Raw genomic sequence first — 23,019 nt, forward strand, 5'->3', positions numbered from 1 at the left:
AGGAAAAGTTAAAAGTTAAATAAATTCAGATCCTGCCATCCTGCAAAGGGATGGCCTTAAAAATAAAATAAAGAAAGGTTTGACAGATCTGTTTATAATTATAATACCTTATTCTGGGAACTTATGAGGTGATGTCATTTTTCTCATTTAACAGCATATAGAACCCACTTACCATTCTAATTATTCTATAAGTCTATGTAAGATTTCATCCTACTAACGCTGATTATTTACTCATGAAATATAACCATTTGGCTTCCAAATTAATAAACAGTACAGTTTTTTTTAAAGAAGTGAACCCTTATATCTGAATACATAACCATTTGTTTTTGCCCTTATAGTCCTTTAATACAATTTAAAAAGATATTTAAGTCTACATGTATCTGAACGTCCGTCTCCTTATATATTAATTAATTAATTACATTTTCTTTCGATGTCATCTTATCTACCAATCTAGCCCACAAGAACTTGGGATTGATGGAGTTAGAAATATATATGTTTTGTGGACCAGATTGATATGATCTAGAACTATCGATCTAACCAGTCAAAATTAATATAGTGATGTCTTTTTGGGCCTGTACTTTAAACATGCTTTCTGTAACTACTATACTTTCCCTACCAAGGCCATGTAGCTGGCTCCATAGCTATCTGGGGCCGGCTCCATAGGTTTCCAATCAGTAAAAACATGTCTTGGTCAACGCTTTGTGATCTAATGTCCTAATGACCTGTATCTCTGTACACGACCTATATCTCTGTATGACCTGACATTGTCACTAATTTACTCTGTCAGCTGTCACCCTGTCACAGATAAACCTGCCACATGTCCTATGATATCGAAGGGATAACTTGTTTATGAAACCATAAGATGTACACAAGGATACTATAAGATGAACAACAACTTATTATGATGACACCCTGATGCCTGACAGCTCATCCAATATGATCTGACGTCTGAGGGTCTTAACCAATCGTTAGGATCCACCTCATATCTGATGTCCGGACTCCAACTTGTGTATAAATACTATTGCCTGTCTTTGTAATGGCAGAGAGATATTTTTGCTGTACGGTGCCTCGTGGATTGATTCTTTCTCTTAATACAATGTCAACCTTTTAATTTGAGAACCGGCCTGTGTCTGTCTTTGATTTCGTCTCATCCTTTTTACACTGGGTTTTCAGCGGTTTAACTACAAATAGTTTTAATTAACATAGAGTAGGATTTACGACCCTTTATCAACTCTATTACAGCCGTTTATGGAGACAGGTTGTTATAATGTCCATATTTGAAATGAAATGCACCGTCGACTTTCTTTCTCCTTCTTCTTGACAACAATGTTAACATCTAGGATAATGTTTGAGTATAAGATGATGTGATGTGATCTCTGTGCTGCCTGGTGGGGATTCTGTTCATCCTTTTTGGCTGCAACTTGAAAGAACTGTTTCTTTTGTTGGTTTGGAATCCTCTTTACCTCCTTGTTGTTTGTCTTCACAGTTAATATCTTTTCATCTTCCTTTCTACTGCCACTGTAGATCCAGGCAGCCCTGCAGCATTAGAGAATCAGAATCAGAATCAGAATCAGTTTTATTGTCACATCACAGGTTTACAAGGTAAAAAAGTGTGTGAAATTCTTTTTTGTACATCGTTCCCATCGCAACGTTAGTTTCCATAGAAAGAAGAGGGGGGGGGGAGAAGAAGAGGGTGGGGGGCAGGTGGGAAGGAGATCAAAAACAAGAGAGCAACAGAAGGCCAGACAAGTTATCTACATATTTACAAATTACCTGAGATAATAAATAAAACTAAAAAAACTAAACTAAGGTGCCTGAGCATAGCAGCAATGTATTGTACTGTGCATGTTATACTTATACTGTGCATGATAGACAAGGACGTTAAGGTGCTTAAGGAGCACAATAAAAAGACCCAAAAAAAGTCAGTGCGTTATACAAGGGATTAAGGTGCAAAAGGTCAGTGCGTGTCCACCTAGAGTGGACTGACCCTAGTATAATCCGCATGTAGCTCCATGAGGGAGTGCAACAAAAAGTCATTTGTACCTGGTGTAGTCCACAGGTGTGTCCGAGGGGGGGGCTAAAGTCCAAGTCATTGTCCCTGGTATAATCCACAGGTGTGTTCAGGAAGAGCCAGAAAAGTCTGCGCCGCCTGCTGTCAGGCTGCTGAACTCATCCAGGCTTATGCCCCATTCAGCATTCTGACAGCGGCTGGATTGAAACTACACCAAAATCTGGTGGTGGAACTCTTGATACTGCGGTAGAGCCCCTTGCCCGGTCGCGGTCGTTGTAGGGGGTTGAACAGTCTATGACTTGGGTGGTGCTTGTCCTTGATGATGCGCTTGGCTTTGACCACGCACCGCTTTTTGTACAGTTCCTGGAGCGCTGGGAGCTCGATTCCCATTATCCGCTCTGCCGATCGCACTACTCGTTGTAGGCTGACCTTTTCTCGGGCAGTGCAGTTCCCGTACCAGGCCGTGACACAGCCTGTTAGGATGCCTTCGACAGAACTGTTGTAGTACAGCCTGAGGATGCGACGTCCTACTCCGAGCTTCTTCAGGCGGCGGAGCCAGTACAGTCGCTGCTGAGCCTTTTTCCTCACGTGTGTGGAGTGCGTCTCCCATTTGAGGTCCTCCTCGATGTGTACTCCGAGGAACTTGAACTCGCTGACCCTTTCCACTGCAGCACCGTCGATGAGGATGGGCGCATGGTCTCTCCGCGGCCTCCTGAAGTCCACGATCAGTTCTTTGGTCTTGTCGACGTTAAGAGAGAGGTTGTTCTCACGGCACCAGTGTGCCAGTGATTTGATCTCCTCTCTGTAGTCAGACTCGTCGTTGTTGACGATTCGGCCTATCACTGTCGTGTCGTCCGCGTACTTTATGATGGTGTTGGAGACATGTGTGGCTATGCAGTCATACGTGTACAGGGAGTAGAGGAGAGGGCTCAGCACGCATCCCTGGGGTGCTCCGGTGTTGAGGGTCAGGGGGTCGGATGTGATGCTGCCCATTCTCACCACCTGATGTCGGTTGGACAAGAAGTCCTGTATCCAGTCGCACATGCTTGGGTGTAGCCCTAGGTGTCTGAGCTTTTTGTCAAGTATTGCTGGGACAATGGTGTTGAATGCTGAGCTGTAGTCCACGAACAGCATACGTACATATTTGTCCTTCAGCAGCTTGTTGTCCATGTGCGAGAGGACGGTGTGGAGAGCCATGGCAATAGCGTCGTCGGTGGATCTGTTTTTGCGGTATGCATACTGCCACGGATCCAGCGAGGCAGGTAGCGTGGAGCTGATGTATTCCCTCACCAGTTTCTCGAAACACTTGCTGACGATCGGGGTGAGAGCAACAGGTCTCCAGTCGTTCAGGCATGTCACTTTGGCCTTTTTGGGAATGGGCACAATGGTTGACATTTTGAACCCTGCAGGGACCACAGCCAGGGAGAGGGAGAGGTTAAAGATGTCAGCGAAGACACCCGCCAGCTGGTCTGCACATGTCTTAAGGACCCGGCCTGGAATCCCATCAGGTCCGGCTGCCTTGTGGATGTTGACCCGTGTGAAGGCTGTACGCACTTCTCTCTCCGAGATGGTTAGAGGAGGGTTCTCCTCTGCTGGTGCTGCTGATGGCCCCGCTTGGCTGCCGCGGTTGGAGCTGATCTCAAACCGGCCGTAGAAAGTGTTCAGTTCGTTGGGGAGGGAGGCAGGCGGGTTCACCTCGCTTCTGGTTCTTGTTTTGCAGTCTGTCAAGGTGTGTACTGCCTGCCATGTGCTCCTGATGTCGCCACTGCTGAGTTTGTCTTGCATCTTTTTTGTGTAGGCCTTTTTCGCCTTCCTGATGGCGCTGTTTAGGGCCGCGCGCGTCGTGTTGCGCGTTTCCACGTCGCCAGATTTGAAACCAGCGTCCCGTTCATGCAGATGTGCACGTACTCCGCTGTCCATCCATGGTTTCTGATTGGGATAGATCCGAACTGTCTTTTTTGGGACTATGTCATCTATGCACTTGCTGATAAAGCCAGTGACTGAGTCTGAGAGTTCGTTGATGTTATTCCCAGCGGCGTTCTTAAACATCCCCCAGTCAGTCTGGTAGAAGCAGGATTGTAGCATAGCGTCTGTGTCCTCAGACCAGATTCGGATTTCCTTCTCAACGACCGGCTCCCTTTTTAGCCTCTGTTTGTAGGCAGGTAGCAGCTGGATGGCGTCGTGGTCAGAGCTTCCTAGCGGTGGGCGGCGGAGAGCTTTGTATCCATCCTTGAAGGGCGTGTAGCAGTGGTCAAGAATATTGTCACCACGGGTACTGCAGGCGACATGCTGGTGGAATTTGGGAAAGACCTTTTTTAAGTCTGTCCGGTTGAAGTCGCCTAGGCAGATGACTGCGCAGTCCGGGTGGCGATTTTCTTGTGCACTGATCGCCTGGTGTAATTCCCTCATAGCTGTGTCCTTATTAGCTCCAGGATGAATGTAAACAACGGCTACAATCACGATGCTGAAGTCGCGTGGTAGGTAGAAAGGACGGCAGGCTATGATTAAAAGTTCAAGGTCTGGTGAGCAGTGACTGTCTAGGATTTTAACATCTTTGCACCAGTTGTTGTTGATCAAGGCACAAACTCCCCCCCCACGTTGCTTACCGCTCAGTACAGGGTCTCTGTCTTTCCTATACGCGGTGAAGCCAGGAGGAGTGATAGAAGAATCAGATGCTAACTCCGTTAGCCACGTCTCTGTTAGCACAACAACACAGGTCCTCCTCGTCTCTGCGTTGTATTTAACGCGCGCCAGTAAGTCGTCCATAGTGGTCACTGTTCTTGATTCACACAGAGATCTAACGTTCGCTAGCAGGATTGAAGGCAGTGCAGGTTTATATCCACGTTTTGTTGTTCTTACGAGAAGACCCGCTCTAGTGCCTCGCCGCCACGGTCTTTTTCGACGGGGGTATGTTGTTGATCCGGCCGGAACAAAGGGTACCCCACCCCCCCCCCAGCCGAGCGGGAGGTTTTCGGCAAAAAAGTCCGGAATTCTGTGTGTAATCGCTGTGCTGATGTCCATAAGTGCTTGTCTGTCATAACTCCTTAGACACGCGACGGTGTAGGGAAAAAAGAGAAGGCTAAAAAATACTAAAAAGATGGAAAAACGTTGCGATGCTACGGAGCTTGTACGAATGCGGCCGTCTTTCATGGCGCTTCCGGTAGAGTAACTTAGAATATCATTTAGATGGATTACTAGATTCACACACACTGTAGTATTGTCTCAGATTTCAATAGGAGTTCAGGCATTGAACCTGTGTGGACGAACACTGTTCAGCGTAATCCCATAAAGATAAGGATGGTGTTGTTGCTAATCACACACACACACACACACACACACACACACACACACACACACACACACACACACACACACACACACACACACACACACACACACTAACCCCTCTCAGCTACCTGAGGTGCAGGGGGTCAGAAAGCGGCTTTGGGCTGATTAAACTGGTAGTCAAAATGATTTAACTCATTAAGTCCGGGATGTGTCATTTTAGATTTCTTTTGGCTATTCAAAAATAGCAGATACACAAGCCCATAGCGCGACGCCGAGTGCTTCGGGATGAGCTTGTAGATCTGCTATTAAAAAAAAATGGAAATCTTTGAATATATATATTTTTAAAGCGAACATTTGTAAAACATGTTGTTCCAGGGACCCCCTAGAGGCAAAGACTTGAGTTGCAAATGTTCGCTTTCTAAGAAAATATATATTCAAAGATTTGCAAAAAAAAATCACGATTTTTTAAAAAATAGCCCAAAGAAATCTAAAAATGACAGACGCGTTCCCAGATTGAATGGGGTAATCCTGCATTAGACAACTTCCTAACAACACAGGCTGTTCATGTGGACATGTTGTTATTTAATGACTTAGTTCAGTTCCTTTTGAAAACCATATCCAAGCATCTTATTGGATCAGCAGTAATGTCTCTGTACTCAATTATTTTCTTAATTATCCGAGTCTTGGCTGTACTGGGCATGTGCGAAACCTCATTTATGTTCCTTTGTGCGGTGGTGTTGCGCGCCGATATAAGCAGACCTAAATATGTCTTTTTTACACAAAAAAAAATGTCCTGTGGTCTTTGATGGCCAGATGTGAGTTATTGGGGGTGTTGCAGCCAATTTGATATATTTTAATATTTGTATATGAAGGTGCTGTGATATTGTGATGGTGCTCTGATTACTACAGAATTGACCTGGGCATAGGCGGGGACTCAGCCAATTTCGAGGTACAGCCTACTATTTGGGGATGTCACAGGTGCACAGCATTAGGGATTGGGAATCACCAGAGGGAAGCCATACAGTTTTTCAACCGTGCGTGTTTTTGTTTATTTTCTGTTTGTTTTGAGTTATTTTCGGTTTATTTCTTTATTTACAGTTAGTTGTTTAGTTACAGTTAAACACCCGGCTTTTGTTTTGCTGTCATCATATCCTGCAATCTAAATAAACACCTTAAATGCACTCAAGAGGACCTGATTTACTTTCAACACCACGCGTCTGGAAAAGCTTCATAGTTCACACCATATCCCTCATTGGCAATTATTTGTTGTTCAGTTTGCCTCTACATTTAAGTTGAAAAACTTGCTTCCAAAGACGAATGGACACAGGAGGACAGCGCTCTATTCATTGACTCTTTTCCCGATTTAAATCCACGTTACGCACCCGCAAGAGGAACGGGGACGGACGGACCAAACATCAAAGTCACGGTAGGACTGGTTATGAATGAATAAAAAGTTGCGGAGGAGAGTGGCTTCACGCAACGGGATACAGGCACATCCCATAAAGTAATTCTAAACAAAGCCTCCGTGAATTGTTAAATAATGGCCATGAGTAACGAGGAAAATCAGGAAATGAACGCAGAAATGAATGCTACTGTCAATCAAACTGAAACGGAGGAGGGGCTTGGTAAAAGGCCAGCTAAACTCACATATAAAGCAGCGGAAGCAAAAATATTATCTATGCAAAAGGACAGGAATTCTGGGATAAAACAATTGTGTAAAATGTCAAAGGAATTGGAACAAATGATGATTTCAAATGGAAATGTTTCTGACCTGCAAATCAAACATGACATGTTGTGGAAAATGTCTGGGGAAACTACAAGGTTGCATGAGTCATTGAAACCTTTGTTGCCTGAGGATGAAATGTTTAAACAAACGCAATGGTTTCAAAATCAAATGCACAATGTTAAAGGAGTAATGCACAAAATGGAAAAATGGGGATGATGAAATCGATGATGTGTCAAATAATGCAAATGAGGTTGTGGATAACACTGGATCAAATGAAAATTATGTGTCAAATACAAATGAGGTCATGTATAACAATACTGTGTCACATGCAAATGAGGAGCTGGATGATATTGGACCTAATGACAGTATTTCCAACATGGGTGACAAAACGAATGTGTCAGGTGGAAGCTCTGGCCATTCAAGGTCCTCAAGGTCCACAACTTGCTCTGCACGTATCAAGGCAGAGGCTGAAAGGGCTGCACTCCTGGCTTTGGAGGCTGCTCTCAAGGAAAGGCATGAGCTGGAAGCTCAAGAGGCTCAAATTAGGAAAAGAAAGGAATTGCTTGAAGTGCAAAGTCAGATTGCTGCACAGACAGCAAAGGTCACAGTACTCCGAAACAGAGGGTCTGACGTAGGCACAAATGGAATGAATTCATATGTGTCAAAACACAAGTCTGCTCTCAAACCATCTGCTGTGCCATTTGTTCCACAAACATCAAGTTGTACCGTCAACCATCCACCAACAGGAGGCAGTAAAACTGCAAAACCCACTCAAGCACATCAAAATCCATACAACCAGTACAATCTACCAACAGGAGCTGCTGAATCTACAATGCCATTACAGTCTCAGCAGCTACAGGATCCATATAACCAGCTCAATACTGCAGCTACAATGCCAAGTGGAACAGGGGCACGGCGCAAAGACACCACTTCACAAGGAACCAGATCAAAAACCTATGCTTCAATTCACAACCCAAGCATGCCTCAAAGATCTAATCAGTCATATCCCAGTGCATTTCCACAACAGCAATGTATCCAAGTCGATGAGGACCAAGGCAGCATGCCTCAAAGATCTCATCAGTCATATCAACCTACACAGCCATCACAGCAATCAAACCAAAACAGTGAGGAACCGGACCAAGGCAATATTTTCACCATCATGCAAAAGCAAAATGACATCACAGCATTACTAGTACAACAGCAGTCTTCGTTATCATTACCCCCAAGGGACATACCAGTGTTTGATGGAAACCCTCTTGAATACAACTTATTTGTCAGAGCCTTTGAACATGGAGTGGAAGGAAAAGCTACTAGCAGTGTAGACTGCTTATACTACCTGGAGCAGTACACTCGAGGGCAACCTAGAGAGCTGGTTAAGAGCTGTCAACACATGCCATCTGACAGGGGGTATCAAAGGGCAAGAATGCTTTTAGAAGAACGCTTTGGAAATGAGCAAAAAATTGCTACTGCATATATGGAAAAAGCAATTGGATGGGCACCACTGAAGTCTGAGGACATCAAAGCCTTACAAGCATTTTCACTATTCTTACGCATCTGCTGTAATGCTATGGAGGACATAAGCTACATGTCAGAGATGAATATGCCATCAAATATACGTGCTATAATCATGAAGTTACCATACAAACTAAGGGAAAAATGGAGAAACATTGCTTTTGAACATCAGGAGAGACGCCATCGTCAAGCAGGTTTCAGTGACTTGGTCAATTTTATTGAGAGACAAGTGTCTATTGCATCTGATCCACTGTATGGAAACATTCAAGACACAGTTGTCTCATTCTCCAAATTCAAAGTTGAAAATAAAGTGTCACAGGGACGCATAAAGGAGAAAGGAAGCAGTTTCGCTACATCTGTGGCAGCTGTTAACTTTGAAACTCAAACGGAGAAATACTTACCTGATAAGTCAAAGGGACCTTGTCTGCTGTGTGAAGAGGGCCACAGATTGGAAGTGTGCCCCAAGATGGAAAAGAAGCAGCATCGGGATAAAATTGATTTCCTAAAAAAGAAAGGTGCTTGTTTTGGATGTCTATCAGTTGGACACATGAGTAAGGATTGTCACAGTCGGCTGTCTTGCAAGTTGTGTAACCTAAAACATCCAAGCATTCTCCATATCCATGCAAAGGAATGGAAAGAAATCAAATCAAAGGACACACAGCAAGAAACAACATGGAGGAGTCAAGCCACCACTCCCAAGACATGTGGCCATATAGGAGCCGGAGCACAGGATTGCGTCTTGTCAATTGTGCCTGTGAAGATCAAGGCAAAGAAAGGCAGCACAATTCTAAAGACCTATGCATTTCTAGATCCCGGCAGCTCATCTACTTTCTGCTCTGAGCAACTGATGAGGAAGCTAAAGGTGAGAGGAAGGAACACTAAATTCCTGATGAAAACAATGAATAAAGAAAGCTTTGTCAACAGTCACGTCATCTCAGGACTAGAGGTAGCTGCACTCAATGGTAACATCTATATTGAGTTGCCTGATGTGTACACCCAACGCAAGATGCCTGTGACTCGTGATAACATCCCCAACAGGAAGACTTGTATGCTTGGCCATACTTGGACTCTGTGGAAATTCCTGCTATCGATGCTGATGTGGAGCTGTTAATTGGAACTAACTCTCCAGAAGTAATGGAACCATGGGAAGTGATAAACAGCAGGGGTAAAGGACCTTACGCTGTTAGAACCCTATTGGGATGGGTTGTCAACGGACCATTGAGAGGAGGCAATGAGAGTGGGAGTAGCTGCCCCACAGTCGCAGCCAACCGCATATCCATTGCTCACATAGAGGAACTGCTGGTGAAGCAGTACAACCATGACTTCAATGAGAAATCAGCAGAAGACAAGCCAGAAATGTCCATAGAAGATCTTAAGTTCATGCAAATTGCCAACACTTCAGCTGAACTCAATAATGGACATTACTGCTTGAAGTTGCCTTTTAGAGAAGAGGACAATGTTGTTATGCCCAACAACCGCCATCTTGCTGAGCAAAGGGTCCTCTGCCTAAAAAGGAAATTGGAGAGAAATCCAACATTCAAAGAGGAATACACCAACTTTCTTGGTGATGTCATAAACAACGGCTATGCAGAGAGTGTGCCAGAGCATCAGGTGAAAGGAAAAGAAGGAAAGGTGTGGTACATCCCGCATCATGGGGTGTACCATCCTAAAAAGAAAACCCTGAGAGTGGTATTTGACTGTGCGGCAAGCTACAAAGGTGTGTCACTCAACACTAAACTACTCCAGGGACCTGACTTGACAAATTCCTTGCTCGGAGTTCTCACAAGGTTTCGCCTAAACTCTATAGCAGTTATGGCTGACATAAAAGCTATGTATCATCAAGTCCAAGTGGCAAAACAGGATGTAGACTTTCTTCGCTTCCTATGGTGGCCAAGAGGTGATCTGACACAGCCGCTCACTGAGTACAGAATGACTGTTCATCTGTTTGGTGCAATATCATCGCCCAGCTGTGCCAGTTTTGCCCTTAGAAAAACGGCTGAAGACAACAAAGCAGACTTCCCAGTTCATGTAACAGACACCATCAAGCAGAACTTTTATGTGGACGATTGCTTGAAGTCCTTGTCTTCAGAGGCAGAAGCCATGTCTTTGGTTACAGACCTGACCGCTCTATGTCAGTTGGGAGGATTCCAACTGCTGAAATGGACCAGCAACAGCAGGTCAGTGTTGGAAGCCATTGATGTGGAGGAAAGAGCCAAGGAAGTGAAAGAACTGGATTTCGACAGAGACAGCCTTCCTGTCGAAAGAACCCTGGGACTGCAGTGGTGCGCAGAAACTGACACCTTTAGGTTCAAGATGGCAGTCCAAGAAAAACCATTCACAAGAAGAGGTATCCTGTCGGTGGTGAGCTCAGTCTACGACCCCATTGGAGTTTTAGCACCCTTCACCTTACCTGTCAAGATAATGCTGCAAAACCTCTGTAAGATGAGCTACAGTTGGGATGAGCACATTCCTCAAAACTACCAGTTGCAGTGGGTGGGGTGGCTAGAAGATCTAAGAAGACTCAGCACTTTCAGTGTGCCGAGATGTTTTAAACCCAAAGGATTTGGACAGCTCACAAGTGCCCAACTACATCATTTCTCTGACGCCAGCGAGAACGGCTATGGCACAGTTTCATACTTGAGGCTGCAGAGTGATGATGAGAAGATCCATGTAGCTTTCGTTCTAGGAAAGGCACGAGTTGCTCCTCTTAAGAATGTGACAATCCCAAGGATGGAACTAACAGGTGCTGTGCTGGCAGCGAGAGTTGACAGACTCCTGAAAGTAGAGTTGCAACTAGAGCTGGAAAACTCAATCTTCTGGACAGACAGCACAACAGTGTTAAAGTACATCAGGAACGAAACAAAGCGCTTTCACACCTTTGTTGCCAATAGGGTCTCTGCTATAAGAGAAGCCACAGACATCTCACAATGGAGGTACGTTGACACAAAACGGAACCCAGCTGATGAGGCCTCTCGTGGGGTGAAAGTTGAACACCTTCTCACTTGCAGCAGATGGATCCATGGCCCAGAGTTTCTTGCCAAGAGTGAAGAGGAATGGCCTCTTAACATCTTGGATTCAACTTCCATCAGCAGTGATGACCCAGAGGTTAGAGGAGAGGTTTCAGTTAATACTGTCATCATCAACGATGCACCAAATAACATATCTGATGAAGACCCACAGAATGCAGTAAATCAACTGATAACCCACTTCTCCTCGTGGAAAAGGCTTAAGACCTCAGTTGCGTGGTTTCTCCAGCTGAGAAAGACGTTGCAGTTGTTGAGTCAAAAGAGAAAAGAAATACAAGCTTCTCTGTCCAGCAGTGGACTTGACCCAACTCAACAAAAGAACAAAGAGGAAGAGGACATGAAGAGATTCAGAGCCACAATGGGTGGTCATGTCGTATTTCCTGAAGATATTGACGCGGCTGAAAGTGCCATCATTCAGTACTGCCAAATGGACAAGTTTAATGATGAAATCACTGCTTTGAAAAAGGGAACATCTGCAGTGAAGAAAAGCAGTCACATTTATAAACTTGATCCAGTGCTGAAACAAGGACTCTTGAGAGTGGGAGGTAGGCTTAGCAAAGGAGCAATGCCTGAAGACACAAAACATCCAGTCATTCTTGCTAAGGACCAACACATCTCCACTCTCATCTTACGCCACATTCATGAACAGTTTGGACACTGTGGAAGAAATCACCTACTTTCCAGACTTCGTCGACAATACTGGATCACAAAAGCAAATGCTGCTGCTAGGAAGATCCTCTCTTCCTGTGTTGTTTGCAGACGATATAGGGGAAAGCTGGGTGAACAAAAGATGGCAGATTTGCCAAAAGAAAGACTGCAATGTGATCTTCCACCATTCACAAATGTGGGCATTGACTATTTTGGGCCGTTTGAAGTGAAGAGAGGCCGCAGCCTCATCAAACGCTATGGAGTTATCTTCACCTGCATGGCCAGTCGGGCAGTCCATCTGGAAATGGCCTATTCATTGGACACCAGTTCCTGCATCAATGCAATACGCAGATTCATTTCCAGGCGAGGCCAAGTATCACACATCAAATCGGACAACGGAACCAACTTTGTTGGAGCAGAACGTGAGCTGAGAGAAGCTCTATCTCATTTGAACCATCAGAAAATTCAAAACTCACTACTTCATTCTGGAGTGAAATGGAGTTTCAACACTCCAGCCGCATCCCATCATGGAGGAGTATGGGAAAGAGTCATTCGCATGGTCAGGAAAGTGCTGAACTCTATTCTCCATCAGCAACATCTGGACGATGAAGGACTACAAACACTCCTGTGCGAAGTGGAAGCCATATTGAATGACCGTCCCATTACAAAAACCTCAGAGGATCCAAATGATCTCGAACCCCTGACTCCAAATCACATTCTCTTGTTAAAAGGCAAACCTTCTCTACCACCCGGGCTTTTTGACAAAAATGACTCCTACTCCAAACGACGATGGAGGCAAGTTCAATTCCTCGCCAATCTCTTTTGGCACAGATGGATTCAGGAGTATGTACCACTGTTGCAAGAGAGACAACGGTGGCCAAAGGACAAGAGGAACTTTGTCACAGGAGACATTGTCATCGTAGCGGACTCTAATGCCCCTCGCGGATCCTGGCTGTTGGGCAAGGTACTGCAGACCTTTCCCGACAGACAAGGACTTGTGCGGTCGGTTAGAGTCCGGACGAAGTACAATATCCTGGAGCGACCAATCACGAAGATCTGTCTTCTATTGGAAGCTGAATAAAGACTGAAACCCAACTTCTATTATTGGGGTTACCAACCCTATTGGATTATCTACATGAACAATGAACATTATGGATTGAGAATACTGATATGGACTATTCTATTTGGCTGCAATGTTTTGTATGTTGTTGAATTGTTATGTTATTATACAGTAACAATTAGGAGCCGGTGTGTTGCAGCCAATTTGATATATTTTAATATTTGTATATGAAGGTGCTGTGATATTGTGATGGTGCTCTGATTACTACAGAATTGACCTGGGCATAGGCGGGGACTCAGCCAATTTCGAGGTACAGCCTACTATTTGGGGATGTCACAGGTGCACAGCATTAGGGATTGGGAATCACCAGAGGGAAGCCATACAGTTTTTCAACCGTGCGTGTTTTTGTTTATTTTCTGTTTGTTTTGAGTTATTTTCGGTTTATTTCTTTATTTACAGTTAGTTGTTTAGTTACAGTTAAACACCCGGCTTTTGTTTTGCTGTCATCATATCCTGCAATCTAAATAAACACCTTAAATGCACTCAAGAGGACCTGATTTACTTTCAACACCACGCGTCTGGAAAAGCTTCATAGTTCACACCATATCCCTCATTGGCAATTATTTGTTGTTCAGTTTGCCTCTACAGGGGGCTAGAAGAGCTACTGTAAATAATAATAAAGAAAACGCCGGGTTATTGTGTAAAAAAAGACATATTTAGCCACCGGACAGAAAATTGCTAAAACTATAGAAAGCAGTACATTTAAAAATGTTAACACTCATCTTTTATTTACTTTAATTACAAGCTAAAACATAAACCTTGGTTGTAAAAAAACTAAGTTGTCCTTTAAAAGCATGCTCCTCCTCCTCTCTGTGCTGAGACCATAGAGGTATAATATAACTAGAGGGCGGATTGCCCCGCCCCCAGCTATCATTTCAATGAATGTGCTCAGTGGCGTTTTGAAGCACCCGGAAACCTGCCGGAAGTAGAATTATTGGTTTGATTTTGTACCCCCATAGAGTTATGAGCATGCGCACTAGTGTCCTTTTTGCGTTCTACGGCAGCCCGTGTGTCAAGGATTGAACGCGATATATTTATTAAATACACTCGAGATGCCTATGTATAACTAAATGCATATGTGTTTATGTATAATATGTTTACATATTTATATATATATATATAAATATCTCTCAGCATGTTTTGCGCGTGCATGTATTTCTCCCCGCCTGCAGTTCCAGCTTTGGCCACTGGGGTGGCAGCTTCAATGTTTCTCAGCAACTCTGGGGGCTTGGCTGAGACGGCTGTCTTCTACCTGGGACTGACATAAAAAAAAAAGCTCTGTCCTGGCAGCTGCTGCCCCCTTCAGACACAGCTGCCTGCAATAGTTTGGCTGCATCGCCCCCTAGTGGCCTTTACGCCACACTCCTCTGGCCGAGGGTTAACCGACCGCGGCTTGGCTGGCCTCCTCCACTGTGCCTCTCTGCTCCTCTTCCTCCTCCTCCTCCTCCTCCTCACTGGTTGTGTCAGTGTCTGACTCTCCCGTACTGAAACATGTCCCTGTTTTCCAGCAGCAGGACAGCTCCCCCGGTACTCAGCCCCCTCTCGCTCCTCCCCGAAACCCAAACAGCACCTACAAAGCCCGTCGTCCCTCCGAGGTAACGGCTCCCCCCCCTCCTCCCACCGCCCGCTGTCTCTACAACTCAAAGGGCTGTGGGGTCATTTCTTTCAGGCACGCACAGACCTCCATGTAACGCTGTACGGATGTTCTTAGACCACAGGAGGTCACTGGTCATCAGTGGTGGAAAGTAACTGTACTCAAGTACTGTACTTAAGAACAATGTTGTGGTATTTTTACTCTACTGGAGTATTTACAATTCTCAGGGGCAGATATTGTACTTTTACTCCACTGCAATTATTTGAACACTTTAGTTACAAGTTACTTTGCAGATATAAATTATTATATTATAAGACATACATTAACCACTTCAGCCCTATTTTATACATAGGCTATTTGAAAATAGCCGATCTACAAGCTCGATGCGACGCGTTGTGAGCTTGTAGATCAGCTATTTTCAAACATTTTTGTACTTTTACTTTTGGTACTTTAAATATATTTTGATGCCAATACGTTTGTACTTTTACTCAAGTAACATTTTGAACACAGGCCTTGTATTTTTATATTGTGGTATTGTTACTTTTACTTAAGTAAAATATCTTGAGTACTTCTTCCACCCCTGCTGGTCAGTGACAGTGACATTGGAGGGAAGTTGACTCCCTGCCCTCTCAACCAAACTCCACCCTGAGACACTCCAGTTTGTCAGACATTTTGAAATGAGAACCTTGGTATCCAAAATGAGATCTAGTTTCTTTCATTTATATCAGTATCATAAAGGTAGGTGTAGATCAGCAATAGAAACTAGTTTGATAGCACAGCACACCTCTGTACATAAGGTAAAAGATCCAAAGTGAGACTTGTACCAGTCCACTACACACAGACTACAAGCTGTGGAGTTCTTCCAGACGGTATCATGTACATGATGTGTATTTCTTTAAGGGGATTTGTCTCTACGTGTCAGCTACAGAGCAAACTGTAATTTGTAGGTAATGAAACGGAGGTTTTCTGCTGTTACGTCTCCATTTTGGATGAAAATGACAGCGTCACTGTGTGACTGACGTGACGTCTTATCAGACAAATGTTTGTTTAGGTCTTAGGAACACACGTCACATGAAGGGTTGCCAGATCTGCTTATTATAATTCTTCCGCAAGATTTTATTTGAAAATAGCCGATCTACAAGCTCACAACGCGTCGCGATGAGCTTTTAGATCTGCTATTTTCAAATAGCTGATGTACATGTTAAAGTACTCATGTGGCCCATAGTCGCTTCTTTTGGGCTGGTTTTCCTAGACCTGGTTGCTCGTTTCTCTCACAGAATCTGGCAACACTAGTCACATGGTGTAGGAAGAGGTGAAGAGGTGGAGTCTATGTACTGAACATAAGGAGGTGCCATGCCCTTGATTGTCTTGTAGGCTGTCACCAGTGTTTTGGACTGGACGCGGGCAACAACCAGAGGACAGTGAAGGGGGGGGGGGGGGTCGTGAAAACATTTAGCTCAGTAGACACTATAAAGGATTTTCTTTCACCAGGCTTGGCTTTTTGTTGCTCCAGAGAGGAGTAACCCTACTAACTGCAGAGTATGTACAGTATGTCTGTATGTGAATGAGGTAATGTACTTATCGCCCAAAGGCTCATTTATATACTTTGATCGACCGTGTCGAAAAGGAAAAAAAACTCAACTCGACAAAATATCAGCCTTTTAGTCATCTCCAGCTTCTGCTGATGGCTCTGACATGTTCCACATGTACACGTGTCACACTGCCGGGGTTGCATTGCTCATGGGACGGCCGTGCAGGAACCATTTGACCAGGAGCACGCGCAGGCACACGCATAGATTTAAAACGACTTTAAATTCACACCTCAACAAAGTTTACAAAGACTTCCGACTCACACCAGGTGGATTAACATAGGAATGAGCCTAGATGCATATCAACTGTCCATTGTGTGACCTGTAGTGTAGGTGTTAAGTCACGTCATTAAAATAGAGTGCAACCACGTTCCAATTCAGCATTGCAACACTTTGCACACTGCCTTCACAGAACAACATATTTCTACTTCTAGAGATCCTCGCAGGTTTTTGGTTTTCATGTTTAATGTCCTTCGACGTTGGTTCCTTCATCTCCCATACCACTATGTAGCAACACTCCTAAGGCAGGGCTTTCCATTCATTAGAACGCTTTTAAGAATGTCTCTGATACTCTCTCTCATCTATATATGTATATATATATATACTGTGTATATATATATATATATATATATATATATATATACTATATCAAGATAAATGTCAGTTTATACACTAATGATTCCTTTTTTTTTATTAGGTAAGAGCCCATCAATTTGTGTAAACTGTCCCTAGATTTTCTAGTGGTCAGTTGTGTACATTTGCTCCACTGGGCTTACATATATATATATCTATAAACCTGTTAAGCTTCCTCACAGCGATTTCTCCTGTCTTGGTTTGTGTTTAGTCCCCCTGTCGTGTTGCTTCGGAGAAGAAGCCGATTTCAGTGAGTATTCACTGAGGCTGAACATTGTGACTTGTGGTTGTGTGTGTGTGGATGGTGTGCTGTTCTGTTCTGGTCTGGTCTGTGCGTCCTGGTTGCACCAGTATTTCGCCATGTGTTTTCCTCATTTTCCTCAACACCGTAGTGGGCAGCTCCGTACATAATACATGCAGTAGCTGGTCCTCCTGTGTTCCTCCTCTGTTGCCGTCGTCCCTATTATTTCCATAGTTGCAAAGAATTTGTGTTTTTATTCTTGTTGGTTTTTGATTTTTGTGAATGGTGCTGAATGCAGTTCCTTAAGGCCTGATTTATACCTAGTTGTTTGCCAGTGTCGCGCATCGACAGTAGCAGATCTGCAAGCTTATAGATCTGTTACTGGAGTAACGTGAACCGTCTCTAGCGAACCGACGGTATAGTGATCCCCCCATCGAATGTTGCTGCGCATTAAGTATGGTACTTACGGTAGGACTTGCTCCGTGCGGGGGAAAGGTCCTGAAAGATACATAACGTATCTTATTAAATCTTCTTTTTTATCAACACAACGCAGCTGTTAGTTTACCTAATACAACTTGACCTTATCTATAATAACAACAAAACAACAATAATAATAATAATAATAATAATGTTAATAATAATAATAATTATTATTATTAGGCTATCATTTATATTATCAACTCAGTGACATCATTTGGATTGTATAGTCCTCATGTTTGACCTGTTTGATTTATATATATATATATATATATATATATATATATATATATATATATATATATATATATATATATATATATATATAATATTATATATAACACAACGCAGCTGTTTAAATAATACTTGACCTTATCTATAATAACAACACAACAACAACAACAATAATAATGATAATGATAATGATAATGATAATGATGATAATAATAATTATTATTATTAGGCTATAATTTATATTATCAACTCAGTGACATCATTTGGATTGTATAGTCCTCATGTTTGACCTGTTTGATTATATATATATATATATATATATATATATATATATATATATATATATATATATATATATATATATATATGTATTATATATATATATATATATATATATATTACATATATATTATATTATATATATTGTCTGTCTGTCTGTCTGTCTGTCTGTCTGTCTGTCTGTCTGTGTGTGTGTGTGTGTGTGTGTGTGTGTGTGTGTGTGTGTGTGTGTGTGTGTGTGTGTGTGTGTGTGTGTGTGTGTGTGTGTGTGTGTGTGGTGAATCCCAAAGCTATTTGATGTCATCTCTCTAAAAGTTTTGTACTGCACTGTACTTGAACAATAAAATGGCTTGTCTTTGATCTGGATATAATCTGATGTGTTTCATTGCTTTATGTTGGGGCTGATTTTGATATGTTTAACAGATGAAGTATCATATTTCACAAATATATAAACTAGAACCAGGAGACCTGGTACTGCCAGACCCCTAGTGGTTGAAATCTGAATGGCCGGGCTTCGCATGACCGGTGTCCCTTCTATGTCCCTTCTATGACGAAAGAGGGACAGACTTTTTTGGCTGGGGCCGGGGGACAAAGTCACATATCATCTATGGAGAAAACAGATACAAAGCCTCATGTAAGCCCGACCCCTTGGGTCTGGCAAAAATGCACTGTACCTAGTGGTGGAATCTCCACATTCACCTATATTACTAACTATTACTATTACTACCAAATGGACCCTTACAGTTCTGAAACTCTAGGAGATTGGGGTCAATGATAATGAATTTGTTTTGTATTGCACTTCCAAAACAAAGTTGCAAAGTGCTTTACAGAGAAGGGTTACAAACAACAGACAACAAAGCAAAGCAAAAAACAGTTTGTCAATCAAATAACAGCATTTGGTTTAGAACAATCACAGGTAGAACGGTTAAGAAAAACAGGTTGTGTTATCGATGGTAACAAATGGTTTGTCCTTGTAATTAAAACGAGTGAGAATAAATTAAATGTATTATTAGTTATTATTATTATTATCCTTATTATTTCTTTAAATGCAAATTAAATGAACGCTTGAGGGTCCATTTGGTTCCATTTGTACACTCTCTGAGTAACAAAGCGGTAAATGATCCAATTTTTGGAACATTTCTCTGCGGAAATTTGGAGAAACATCACTTCAAAGTCAATTATACGTCTTATAACCTTGGACTTTAACCAAACAACTTTAATAGGTGCCAAAACTAATGCAATGTGAATCACTTAATAATGTCCCAACTGTACCTTTGATACCATTTATGGAACATTTATCTACGGAAATTTGGAGAAACATCACTTCAAAGTCAATTACACATGTCTTATAACCTTGGACCTTAAAGGAGAATTCCGGACATTTTAAGTGTTATCTTTGATGTGTCGTTACTCACCTACCGACGTAAACAGTGGCATTGTTTATTTCCAGTTATTCCCCTGTCGTCATATTTTCAACCCCCTCCGTTGTCATAATGGGAGCGCGTGTCATAGGGAAATTCGTCTATTATAACCGATGCAAAGTTATTTTTTTCTCTACTACTACTCATTGTGGAGTCTTATGATAGTCAAACATGCAGTGAAAGTTCCTGAGAGGCTACCGCTAATGACGAACGAGCTAACGCTAGTTGCTTGTTTCTCAACATGGCAACACCAAGTTGCCAGGTTCTGGGAGAGAAACAAGCAACTAGCGTTAGCTCGTTCGTCATTAGCGGTAGCCTCTCAGGAACTTTCACTGCATGTTTGACTATCATAAGACTCCACAATGAGTAGTAGTAGAGAAAAAAATAACTTTGCATCGGTTATAATAGACGAATTTCCCTATGACACGCGCTCCCATTATGACAACGGAGGGGGTTGAAAATATGACGACAGGGGAATAACTGGAAATAAACAATGCCACTGTTTACGTCGGTAGGTGAGTAACGACACATCAAAGATAACACTTAAAATGTCCGGAATTCTCCTTTAACCAAACAACTTCCTTAATAGGTGCCAAAACTAATGCAATGGGAAACACTTAACAATTTCCCCACTGTACCTCTGATACCATTTCTGGAACATTTCTCTGCGGAAATTTGGAGAAATATCACTTCAAAGTCAATTATACATGTCTTATAACCTTGGACTTTAACCACACAACTTCCTTAATAGGTGCCAAAACTAATGCAATGGGAATCACTTAGCAATGTCCCCACTGTACCTTTGATATCATTTCTGGAACATTTCTTTACGGAAATCTGGAGAAACATCACTTCAAAGTCAATTATACATGTCTTATAACCTTGGACTTTAACCAAACCACTTCCTTAATAGGTGCCAAAACTAATGCAATGGGAAACACTTAACAATGTCCCCACTGTACCTCTGATACCATTTCTGGAACATTTCTCTGCGGAAATTTGGAGAAATATCACTTCAAAGTCAATTATACATGTCTTATAACCTCAAACTTTAACCACACAACTTCCTTAATAGGTGCCAAAAATAATGCAATGGGAATCACTTAACAATGTCCCCACTGTACCTCTGATACCATTTTTGGAACATTTCTCTGCGGAAATTTGGCGAAATATCACTTCAAAGTCAATTATACATGTCTTATAACCTTGGACTTTAACCAAACAACTTCCTTAATAGGTGCCAAAACTAATGCAATGGGAATCACTTAACAATGTCCCCACTCTACCTCTGATACAATTTTTGGAACATTTCTCTGCGGAAATTTGGCGAAATATCACTTCAAAGTCAATTATACATGTCTTATAACCTTGGACTTTAACCAAACAACTTCCTTTATAGGTGCCAAAACTAATGCAATGGGAATCACTTAACAATGTCCCCACTGTACCTTTGATACCATTTCTGGAACATTTCTCTGCGGAAATTTGGCGAAATATCACTTCAAAGTCAATTATACATGTCTTATAACCTTGGACTTTAACCAAACAACTTCCTTAATAGGTGCCAAAACTAATGCAATGGGAAACACTTAACAATGTCCCCACTGTACCTCTGATACCATTTTTGGAACATTTCTCTGCGGAAATTTGGAGAAATATCACTTAAAAGTCAATTATACATGTCTTATAACCTTGCACTTTAACCAAACAACTTCCTTAATAGGTGCCAAAACTAATGCAATGGGAATCACTTAATAATGTCCCCAATGTACCTCTGATACCATTTTTGGAACATTTCTCTGCGGAAATTTGGAGAAATATCATTTCAAAGTCAATTATACATGTCTTATAACCTTGGACTTTAACCAAACAACTTCCTTAATAGGTGCCAAAACTAATGCAATGGGAAACACTTAACAATGTCCCCACTGTACCTCTGATACCATTTTTGGAACATTTCTCTGCGGAAATTTGGAGAAATATCACTTCAAAGTCAATTATACATGTCTTATAACCTTGGACTTTAACCAAACCACTTCCTTAATAGGTGCCAAAACTAATGCAATGGGAAACACTTAACAATGTCCCCACTGTACCTCTGATACCATTTCTGGAACATTATTCTGCGGAAATTTGGAGAAATATCACTTCAAAGTCAATTATACATGTCTTATAACCTCAAACTTTAACCACACAACTTCCTTAATAGGTGCCAAAAATAATGCAATGGGAATCACTTAACAATGTCCCCACTGTACCTCTGATACCATTTCTGCAACATTTCTCTGCGGATATTTGGCGAAATATCACTTCAAAGTCAATTATACATGATTATAACCTTGGACTTTAACCAAACCACTTCCTTAATAGGTGCCAAAACGAATGCAATGGAAAACACTTAACAATGTCCCCACTGTACCTCTGATACCATTTTTGGAACATTTCTCTGCGGAAATTTGGAGAAATATCACTTCAAAGTCAATTATACATGTCTTATAACCTTGGACTTTAACCAAACCACTTCCTTAATAGGTGCCAAAACTAATGCAATGGGAAACACTTAACAATGTCCCCACTGTACCTCTGATACCATTTTTGGAACATTTCTCTGCGGAAATTTGGAGAAATATCACTTCAAAGTCAATTATACATGTCTTATAACCTCAAACTTTAACCACACAACTTCCTTAATAGGTGCCAAAAATAATGCAATGGGAATCACTTAACAATGTCCCCACTGTACCTCTGATACAATTTTTGGAACATTTCTCTGCGGAAATTTGGCGAAATATCACTTCAAAGTCAATTATACATGTCTTATAACCTTGGACTTTAACCAAACAACTTCCTTAATAGGTGCCAAAACTAATGCAATGGGAATCACTCAATAATATCCCCACTGTACCTCTGATACCATTTTTGGAACATTTCTCTGCGGAAATGGGGAGAAATATCACTTCAAAGTCAATTATACATGTCTTATAACCTCAAACTTTAACCACACAACTTCCTTAATAGGTGCCAAAAATAATGCAATGGGAATCACTTAACAATGTCCCCACTGTACCTCTGATACCATTTTTGGAACATTTCTCTGCGGAAATTTGGCGAAATATCACTTCAAAGTCAATTATACATGTCTTATAACCTTGGACTTTAACCAAACAACTTCCTTAATAGGTGCCAAAACTAATGCAATGGGAATCACTTAACAATGTCC

General features: G+C 42.1%; 2 protein-coding genes across 3 annotated transcripts in view; both read left to right on the top strand.

The window, feature by feature from the left end:
* The window catches only part of slain2 (SLAIN motif family, member 2), a 115,284-nt gene that overhangs the window by 67,375 nt on the left and 24,890 nt on the right, over positions 1-23,019 (top strand). The gene's annotated exons all lie outside the window — the stretch shown is intronic.
* LOC308086440 (SLAIN motif-containing protein 2-like) overlaps positions 1-23,019 on the top strand; it is a gene marked incomplete at its 5' end in the record, with an annotated part of 53,689 nt that overhangs the window by 7,615 nt on the left and 23,055 nt on the right. Inside the window, one exon of the mRNA XM_080429962.1 lies at positions 14,840-14,926. Coding sequence (XP_080286088.1) covers positions 14,840-14,926 — 87 coding nt within the window. The remainder of the gene's footprint in view (positions 1-14,839; positions 14,927-23,019) is intronic.

Source organism: Gymnoscopelus braueri (assembly GCF_963280865.1).
Source record: "Gymnoscopelus braueri genome assembly, chromosome: 6".
Classification (NCBI taxonomy): Eukaryota; Metazoa; Chordata; class Actinopteri; order Myctophiformes; family Myctophidae; genus Gymnoscopelus; species Gymnoscopelus braueri.